Raw genomic sequence first — 10,285 nt, 5'->3', positions numbered from 1 at the left:
ACAACAACAAAGTTGACATATTCATAGTGCCTTGGTCATAACCATATTTTTACTCAATCATATCATTGGCACCAGCTACTGGTGCCTTAACCTCCAAAATGTGATCATATCATAAAAAAAAGAAACTGCAGAAAATCAATAACAAATTGCACTTAGTCAAAACGTATCCAAAACAAAAAATTAAATGTTCAAAATATGAATAGATTCACCAGCTCAAATGCTTGTAGGTTATGGATGTGGCGTAAAACCAAAACACCAATTGGTTGGATATGGTATAGTTATGGCTAAGGCGTTAAGATATGGCAAGCATTGTGAATGATAACTAAGTATGATATCTTCTGCATAGACGTCAAAATTCCAAAGTGATTGGATCACCTTATTTGTATTTGACTATCGCTGTCTCATTCTGTATCTCTTTCTATCACCCGCTGAAGAAAGGCGCCGCCATATTAACACCCCGTCAAAACGCTAAAAAGTACCATATTGAACATCCTGTCAGGCATTTGACAGATAAGATGTCACACTTAGTTATCATTCACAATGATGGCAAGATTGACCAATTACATTGATTTCCATAAGGTTGGTTGGATCAGCTGTTTTATATGGTCAATCGTGCCCTACCATAACGCCCTAGCCATGACCGTACCATAGCCAACCTATTGGATTTGGTTTCTCGCCATATCGTGAATTTATTAATTTTTTGCATATTTTATTTATTTTTTTTATACGTTTCGACTAAGAGACTTATTATTTGTGGAATCTGTTTGAAATTTTTTGCACTTTATTCTTTTTTATGAAAATGTTACGATTTTTAGGTTACGGCATCAACCATTGATGCCAATAAATATGATTAAGTAAAAATATGGTTGCGACTATGGCGTTATGGCCATGTAAACTTTCCCAAGCCCCACAAATCACACTCAGAAGATTGTGCATTCACGAGTTCAAAAATGCTTCGTTCTGCGCATCTAACTACGTCACACTTGACTGCTTCAGCGAATGAAAGAAATAGAGAACAAAACAAGAGCTAAAGAAAATTACGTAAAATTGCTCATAAAAAACAGCTGAACTAATGTTTACATTCCATCATGGCCAAGCCCTTAAGAAATATGAGGGTTGGCAGCCCTCATTTTGTGACAGCTGTGAGAACGGTGTTGCTTCTTTTCTCTAAACTGGGGCACGAGTTGGCCATTTTTAAGTATATTTAAAGTGATATATTAACTAAATTTTAATACAAGGTCTATTTATATTGACTGATAAAAGCCCGTCACATTAGCAGTTTTAAATATATCGGTGCGATTAACTCAATATTATGCATTATTAACAGATTGCACGTATTTTTATGAAGAACGGTAGATTGAGCGACACTGGCGCCATATGACATGAAAAAGTAGCCAACTTGCAACTTTTGTTGCAAGCAAAGCATAAGAAGAAGAATTTGACATTTGCTCTGGCTACGGGTGTTGGCACACTTTGAAAGTGAAATTATTTTTCCCACTCGTTCGTAACTTTTCTAACATTTTTGCAAATAAAAACTACAATATAGCACGGCTACTAATTCCGCCATATGGATCACAATTTTGTTGCATTTGCATGTTAAATCTCTATCCATATCTGTTTCATGTGTCATTGGAACACCAGGAAAATTATTTTTCAGTTCAAGAGAGTTCGACTTTTCGCAAATAAAGTTAACAACACTTTCGAACCCTAAACTTCGCGTGTGTGTCTATATTAAATTCGTGGTTTGTCAATTGTAAAGTTCTTTTAAGGCACATACATTTTGTGTTTTTTCTTTCTTCTTGTGAGGTAATAAAACATATTGTTGCGAATATTCCAAAAATAATTATTCAAACACAATATATGAAGGGCTATAAATATGCATATTTCTGGGAAACGTGCCACAAACGGGCACAAGCAGTCGGTGCAATCAAAAGTTGGCTATAAAACGCAAAACTATTACATAACCCAAATTGGGCCATAAATCTCAAAACTATTGGTGCAAAATGTTTATTATAACAATATGCATATTTATACAAATTCTTGTGCACATATTATCATCATGCTGACATGACGACATTCATCAATAAATGTTTAATAATTCCAGTGTAGAAAATACTTAGTGGCCAAACAAAATGCGTACCACATTGTCCCTGCTTGGAGCTCACTTCGGTAACCTGGCCAAGGTGCACGGCATTGTCACTTACAAATTGTCGCCTTATGAGCAGCGCGCTTTTGCCGGAGCCATTAGTCATGGTGTACCAAATATGTTCAGACGCTTTCGCTCGAATGTTTTCACTGTTGCACCACGTAAGTTATTAATTCATTGGTATTTATTATTGTCGTATTATAAACATTTTCATTTCTACAGCCTTCATTGTTGGATACTTGATCTATGATCTGACGGAACGTGAGCACGAACGTCAAATGCGTAAGAATCCAAAGGATTTTGAGGATGAAGAATAGACATGTTAGTTTTGTAAATTGGGTTTTTGATCTAGAAGAATTCATAGATTAAATATATCTATTGATAATTCTGCATTCATGCTGTTATCGAGCATTCACTGTCATAGGAAACTTTAATATTAGTACTAATATGTATGTTCTTTGGCCTGCAGCGTTAAAGTTGATATTAATCGGAATTGTTATTGTATTTCACGAACTTAACCCCATCCAATCAGTGCAACCACTTGAATTGTCATCGAAATTTTCTAACTGGAGTTCAAGCAAACTGGCAGCTTCGACATTGTTGCACCATTAGCAAGATGCTGTTAGAGGAGTTGGCCCCATATTACAATTGAAAATATGCTTTGTGTCTTGTAGTGACGAACCAAACTAGTTCAAAAATCGTGACTCCGAACAACGACATATGTGAACTAGAGGTTTCGCGTACTAGTTGGATTAATAATTTATTATAAATTGTATAGTTTGGATGTTTCATATTTATAAACTAAGTGAAGAATGAATTCCGATACGAATCGTAACACACGATACGGACCCTACCATTGTTGTCTGAACTGATTTGTTTCCCAGTAACTTTTGGTTTTCTTAGTGTATGCCTTTGTCCGCAGAAAGGCTCTGGACCATAGAATGCTGTTATAGCACTCTGGCTAGGTAGTCTGCCTGTTCATTACCTTCATGTCCCAGTGTAGGGTTATTGTGTATAATAAATCATGTTCATAACCTATCCTAAAGAACCTTGTTTTTGGCTCCTAGATAACTTAGAATTTATTCACTAGCTTAGAAGTAATTATGCAAGACTGCAAAGCATGTAAGGCTGCCTGGCTATATGATGTAATGAGGATAAACCTCTTCGTATAGACTCTCTACCGCAAACTACTGTTGCATGGATCTCGTCCTGAAAAATAGTGGACTGGCATCCTGTTGGTAGTGATTTCTTGAAGTTCGGCCCAAAGAGACAAGCTCTCGTTTTTCTGTCATCAATTCATTCCTCCGTGAACCAGACCTCTTAGTCAAGGTAATTATATAAAACCCCTGTTTCCCGAAGAGTTCTTTGCACGGGATATCTTTAAACGTTTATTATTACTTTCGTATGCCGGGTCATGCTTCCGCTCTTTAGCTCAGAGATATTTTGAAGCCTTAGTGTAGCAAGTGTTCTCCCTTTCTTTATTAGAAAAGGGAAGTAAGGTATTTTCGCTAAGGCACTTAGTGCATCATTTGTGGATTTCCTAAGCGGGGTCGCCCTTCGGCAGTATTTGGTAAGCATTCCCAGTGTATTTCTGCCATGAAAAGCTTTCAGTGAAACCCCATCTGCCTTGCAAAATACGCGTTTTGGTCTCAGTATCTACTAGATCGTGTCTATCAAACGGTGTTCCCAAAAATAAAAAAATTACCAATGACATCTCTATATCCGGAGGTGGGATCCATTGTTTATTAGCGCAGAACACCTTTCTGCATTGACGTCCTTCGGCAGCTCTCATAAGAAATTACTAATTGTTTCAAAATTAAAACCATGCACACAATTTTTTTTCCTGTGTACAACAAAACACGGTACTTTCAACACTTTCATGTTGTTACCATATACATTTCGGTGCAAGGATACAGAATCCGAAATCGGAAAACCAAAATTTTCAGTCGTTTAAAAGATATTTACGAAAAACCCAAAAATGACCCCGGGTCCCTCCGAAACCACCAATGGGACGGATCAAAATAAATCTCTTCATAGACCCAAAACCCGTCTTCGGATTTACCATTCTGGGTCCAAAACGCGTCTTTTGGCACCCTTCCGGATATTTCTTGATGTGTATTAAGAGTGTCATGCTGTCGTTGTTGTAGCGACAAGGTTGCTCCACGAAGGCTTTGGGGAGTATCGATGTAATGGTCCTTTGCCGGATACAGATCCGGTACAACAGCACCATTAAGGTGCTAGCCCGACCATTTCGGGAACGATTTATGTGGCCACATTAAACCATCAGGCCATTCCCTCCCTCGCCACCACCAAGTTCCATGAGGAGCTTGGGGTCGCCAGAGCCTCGTCTGTTAGTGAAACAGGATTCGCCGCGGATAGGTGAGGTTGACAATTGGGTTTGGAGAAGCTATATATTGCGCTGGCAACCTGAAGGGTTGCGCTTCACAGCCCCTTGAATCTGGTATTTTAGTCGCCTTTTACGACAGGCATACCTACCGCGGGAATAATCTGACCCCCTAACCCGCTATGTCATGCTGTCGTATAGAGTTACGCAATATACAACAACCACATGCAAATTGTTAATTTCAACTGCAAATATCGTTAAACCTTCACATATATATTAGATAAAGCAAATAATCACCGTTCCAAATCTATAGAGTGCTATAACACCATTCCGAAATTTCTTCAGTGTACAATGTAACGCTGTTGTTGAGTTAGTTTGTATCTGAACACCCTGTCAGACCGTAATTGCAGCTATCAAAACGTAAGAATGACGTAAGCGTATCAGCTGACTGTAATTTCAGCTGCGTTGGTGGAATTTAGCAAATTTCTTTGTTTTCTTCGTGTATATCCATTTTTGAAAAAGCATTTCGCTGGATTTATGGGAACTTCTCCCTTCATTTGTATTTATTATTAAAGTGCATAGAAGTCCAAAATTAAAATTTACACAATTTGCTTTTATATAGAACATCAGCATTATTACTGGACGGCATCGCATGCCATTGGACAGCTGTGCGCAATGGAGGATTGCTGTAGTAGCGAAATGCATGGAAAAACGTTTCATAATTTCCTGAGGACTGTGTTGGATTCAAAAATTATTAATATTCAAGTTTTAACTGTGGCCGTTGGTATTCTCTTCATTGTAATTTTATTAAAGAATCGCTTAGGTAGTTTATGTGGCACTTAACTTTAACAAATGTTGTAGGGATAGGTGGGTAATGGTAAATTTGTCAAGCTGTACGTATGGTAACTTAATAAAATAAGATTCTTTGAGAAAATTTTTGTCCTACAGTCTAATTTTTTTGTGGATTTAGAGTCCCGACTAGAAATAACAAGCACATTTGGTAAAACGGTATGCAGAAAACCTGTCCTTAAAGTGTTACCTACATATGTTCTCAATTTTTATATTGAGGGTCAAGAGCTTGTTAATGTAATACATACCACCCACGGTTGACTAATTTAGATGGCGGGCCAACAGACTCGCACACAAGCATAAACACCGCGCGTCCCTTATTACCATCACTGCCAAAGTGGTTGAAGAAACCTCAAAACGTGCTAAACCAGTACCATGTGCTAAACCATCTAAAGCATCAAGCCCAGTTGGTATAGTCATGCCAATGCTTAAAAACCTTGGCAGTATGGGACTCAAATATGTAGCACTGTCTTCAACGTGTCTTTGTCCACCTTCGTCATCTCAGAAAAATAGAAAACGGCGAGGGTGGTACCGCTACTCAAGCCAGGAAAACCAGCTAACGTTGGGGGAATCATATCGTCCGATATCTCTCCTATCGCCAGTAAACAAGACAATAATCAGCATGTCTTTTGAAAACTACATAACACTACCACGGCGCTAAACGCCATCATCAAACAGATATGTTTCGAATTGAATAAAAACCCAAATCATAACAGTACTCGTAGCCCTAGACCCTGTCAAAAGCTTTTTTACGTTACTGCAAGACTTGGAAGGATCCCCTCTTCCTTCTTGTCTCAAAAGGTGGACTGCAAATTATCTGTCTGGTCGGTTGAAATTCAGGAACGCATGTTGAAGCTCCCCTCGCCACGAGGAGTTACCATTGTATCCTATGCCGATGATTGCACGATAATGACTACAGGTACCGGCCCACCCAACTTGACATTTTTACCGACCAAATCACCGGCGACAGTATTACAACATACACATACATTTAAATCCAAAAAACCTGGGTGTGACGTTCGATAAGGGTATACCATTTTGCGAGCATGCATTCGTAATGCTTCCCGAAATCCTGAGCCGTAATAAAATCCTCAAACTTCTTGCCGGAAGCACTTGGGATAATGAAAAAGAGACGCTCATTACCTTTTACAAAAATCCCCCAGCGGGTCAGGGGGTTAGAATATACACGCGGTAGGTATTAATATAGCTACAAAGCCATAGCAGCAAGGGCCTTAGGCTAAGGGATGGTTTCCAAACCGGTGTTGGACCCACCCAGGGTAATTTTTTATAAGCCCGGCCGAAGGCCGCCAATGCAGAAAGGTGTTCTGCGCAGAAATACTATGGATAGCACCTCCGATTTCGGAGGTACCCGCGGGTCTTTTTTTAGTTTTTCGTTAATATCTTTTGACCTTCGTATTATTAATACTGATGTCAAGACGCGTCGTTTGATACCTCCCTCGATATTTTTGGACGTGTATTAGCAGTGTAATGCTGTCGTAAAGAATTACCGCCATTGAGAATGAAACTAAAGGCTTGGTTTCCTCCAAAAGCGGTACCGCTATGTTACGACCGCTAAAGAGCTGCCGGTATACTCACCGTTTCTGGCGGCAACGCTTTTTTGGAAACTACGAAATGTTACGGCAGACGAGTTGCCATAGTTAATTTTACATTTTTGCATGTTTTTTGTTTAGTTTTTTTTATAATTTTTCTTTTAATAAACTCACAAGAAAAAAATTCCAATTCAAAAATATTGTTCATTTTATAAATAATTTGACATATTTGACAAAATATTCACGGCTTTGACAATAGCGGTGGGAAGAAACGGTGAATAACGAGTTTCTACCGTTATGACGGCAGGGTTGTTTTATGCCCGCCCGCTATATTACGTTACGGTGAACTTCACCGTCTTCTTGTGGAGAACATTATTATTTACTTTTACATTGCAATATTTTTGACAACGTACTCTACCGCTATGTAACGGCCGCTATATAGCGGCACCGCTTTCGCGGAAACCAAGCCTTAAGTGTGATATCTTCTGCATAGACGTCAAAAGTCCAAAGTGATTGGATCACCTGATTTGTAATTGACTATCGCTGTCTCATTCTGTATCTCTTTGTATCACCCGCTGAAGTTGGGCCAAGGCGAACCCAAACCAGGTGGTGGCAAAGCGAATTCAACCAATTCGCCGTGCAGAAGAATGTCAAGTCAAAAGAAAAATTTCATTGATTTCGATTAACTGACATATTGTAGTACCAGCAAGGCGAATTCAGTAGAGGTGGTGTTATCCCAACAGCTGATTGCTTCTTCTTGATAATTTTCCATACAACGCCTTGTATTGCAAGATGTCAGTTAATCGAAATCAATGAAAATTTTCTTTTGACTTGACATTCTTCTGCACGGCGAATTGGTTGAATTCGCTTTGCCACCACCTGGTATGGATTCGCCTTAAGTACCAGGCGTTGTATGGAAAATAATCAAGAAGAAGCAATCAGCTGTTGGTATGAATTCGCCTTGGTAGCCATATTGAACAATTGTCAGGCAGTTAACAGATCAGATGTCACACTTAGTTTCATTCACAATGCTTACCACTGCTTCAACTTATTCAGTTTCTTTGGATGTATCAGTAGTGGACATGACGGAACCATACAAGGTGGCAGCATGGTGACATACCTACAAACATAAATAAAAGTTCCATGTACTTTGTTTTTGTAAATCGATAGACTAATGTTAAAATCGTACTGCGTCGGAAGTTGTATCAAATCAAATTAAAAAAGTATTAATCAGCTGTCACCATGCTGCCATGGTAGTGGAGACAAGGATATCCCAGAGAAAATGAAGTCGTGATTTGTAGCATTTTCAACATCATATTTCCTTCGACTCAAGGCGAATTCAGTACCAGGTGTTGTTACCCCAACAGCTGATTGCTTCTTCTTGATTACTTTGCAAGGCGAATTTAGTACCAGGTGTTGTTACCCCAACAGCTGATTGCTTCTTCTTGATTATTTTCCATATAGCGCATTGTACTTTAATATGTCATTTAATCGAAATCAAAGAAAATTTGCTTTTGACATGACATTCTTCTGCACGGCGAATTGGTTGAATTCGCTTTGCCACCACCTGGTATGGATTCCCTTGCTTCGGATTTAGTGAACTCACTCAACTATCGGCCATCCATGTATCTAATTCCCGATTTAATTCGCCAAGTTTCATAACTCGGACTTTTCTAGGATTTCCCATTAGGGAAAGGGTCTTTAGGTACATAAGGTACCAAGGCGAATCCATACCAGGTGGTGGCAAAGCGAATTCAACCAATTCGCCGTGCAGAAGAATGTCAAGTCAAAAGCAAATTTTCTTTGATTTCGATTAAATGACATTAAAGTACAAGGCGCTATATGGATAATAATCAAGAAGAAGCAATCACCTGTTGGGGTAGCAACACCTGGTAATAAATTCGCCTTGCACACGTACATATGTAAGTACAAAATTAAACGTAATCAATAAAATATGCCCTTTATTTCTCTCCATCAAACAGTATTTTCTTTAAACGGAAAGGCTTTAGTCAAAATAGCGTACATATTGTTATGATACATTTACATTAGGATGTGTTTGCTAGATTCTTTCTAATTTTTGATACATTAGGGTGTGTTTGCTTGATTTTTTTTTTTAAATTTTTGGAAAGTAGTATTGGTCACCAGAAACTACTAACTTTTCCAAATAGCCAATAGAAATAACCAGACTAAATTTTTTCTTTAGTTTGTATCCCTCTCTCATAAATCCAAATGCATTTGACGACTTTCTCTTGTTTTTTATTTCGCTTTTCCTCAAAACAGAAGGGTTTTGAAAACTTAAAAAATAAAAATTTATTAAATTCGAACGATTTAAAAAAATGTTTATGTAAATACATAACACCGAATATTTTGGGTTCACGCCTCGGGCAAAGCAACATCAACATTTTAGAAACAAGGTTTTTCAATTAAAGAAAATTGTTCTAAGCGGGTTCGCCCCTCGGCAGTGTTTGGTAAGCACTCCGTGTGTATTTCTGCCAAGAAAAGTAGGTCAGTGGAAACTCTTCTGCCTTGCAGATGCCGTTCGGAGTCGGCATAAAACAAGGAGCACGACGCAAATTGGAAGAGAAGCTGGGCCTAAAATATCTTCGGAGGTTATCGCGCCTTACATTTATTTTTTTTTATTAAAAATACATAATAATACAACTCTCAAATATGCAAACGCCTCATAAATCTAGAAACCTCGTAGGTAAATGAAGCAATTTTCCATATGAACTTGCGAACTCGCTACTTGTAATTTTTTGATTTGCTTTCCTGATAATACTCGGATTTTCTATTCTCCAGTATATGAGAAATGAAAAAATTTAATTTAGTCATTCATCACCCTACTGTCGCATGCCTTGATTGTTACGGCGACCCAATCAATCGACCAATCCATTCATTGCGCACCAATAGACAAATTTAGATAACTTATGGACAATCACGCATTTCCTGGTGCGAATGCGTAAATGTCTTCCTGGTCGGTGTAGGCTTAACATATAACAATACATACATAGAAACACCACATAGTATAGATCGAGCCAGGGCCGCAATAAGCAATGTTAACGCGTTTTCCCAGTGACTTGGAGAGCCGCCACATTTATTTGATTGTCAAAGAATATTACGCGTCTTGCACTTTTGTAGATTTTTCATCACTATTCAAACAATTTTTTTTTTAGAACTATTCTTGGTGTGCGTTGTGAACCAATTAGGAATTCGTAGTCTAGTATTGCTGGCTTGGGTTCCAGGATAAAGATGAGTGGTTGGTAATGAGGGGGGAGGGGCGGACAGCCTTACGAGAGAGGCAGCGACTATACGACCCATTGGGCCTGAGCCACTTCTGCCAGCTGGTCCACATCATTTAAAGGAGCATATATTGTTGGAAGAGAGAGCGACTAGACT

At 38.7% G+C, this 10,285-nt stretch overlaps 2 protein-coding genes across 3 annotated transcripts; both read left to right on the top strand.

The window, feature by feature from the left end:
* The first annotated feature begins 1,647 nt into the window (after nt 1–1,647).
* UQCR-Q (Ubiquinol-cytochrome c reductase ubiquinone-binding protein) lies at nt 1,648–2,538 on the top strand. 2 transcript variants are annotated; one of them, XM_067757459.1, is made up of 3 exons: nt 1,648–1,806; nt 2,105–2,307; nt 2,369–2,538. In XM_067757459.1, exons 2-3 carry the CDS (start codon nt 2,133–2,135, stop codon nt 2,461–2,463), a joined length of 270 nt encoding a protein of 89 aa, XP_067613560.1. In that variant the 5' UTR covers nt 1,648–1,806; nt 2,105–2,132; the 3' UTR covers nt 2,464–2,538. The 2 variants fall into 2 exon arrangements, with proteins under 2 accessions (XP_067613560.1, XP_067613561.1); XM_067757460.1 differs by having other exon boundaries at nt 1,653–1,806; nt 2,110–2,307.
* A 2,372-nt stretch (nt 2,539–4,910) lies between these two features.
* On the top strand, nt 4,911–5,424 carry LOC137233919 (uncharacterized). The gene is made up of 2 exons (XM_067757457.1): nt 4,911–5,049; nt 5,113–5,424. Exon 2 carries the CDS (start codon nt 5,166–5,168, stop codon nt 5,331–5,333), a length of 168 nt encoding a protein of 55 aa, XP_067613558.1. The 5' UTR covers nt 4,911–5,049; nt 5,113–5,165; the 3' UTR covers nt 5,334–5,424.
* Nucleotides 5,425–10,285: the final 4,861 nt, after the last annotated feature.

The sequence above is a fragment of the Eurosta solidaginis genome, chromosome 5 (assembly GCF_040869045.1).
Source record: "Eurosta solidaginis isolate ZX-2024a chromosome 5, ASM4086904v1, whole genome shotgun sequence".
Classification (NCBI taxonomy): domain Eukaryota; kingdom Metazoa; phylum Arthropoda; class Insecta; order Diptera; family Tephritidae; genus Eurosta; species Eurosta solidaginis.
The sequence above is the reverse complement of the archived record's forward strand: the minus strand, read 5'-3'. Positions and strand labels throughout refer to the sequence as shown.

Excerpts from the sequence above, each read along its gene's own strand:
- UQCR-Q (XM_067757459.1), top strand. The coding sequence starts at position 2,133 with ATGCGTACCACATTGTCCCTGCTTGGAGCTCACTTCGGTAACCTGGCC. Across the intron at positions 2,308-2,368 it reads TGTTTTCACTGTTGCACCAC|CCTTCATTGTTGGATACTTG; the intron begins GTAAGTTATTAA and ends TCATTTCTACAG.
- LOC137233919 (XM_067757457.1), top strand. The coding sequence starts at position 5,166 with ATGGAGGATTGCTGTAGTAGCGAAATGCATGGAAAAACGTTTCATAAT.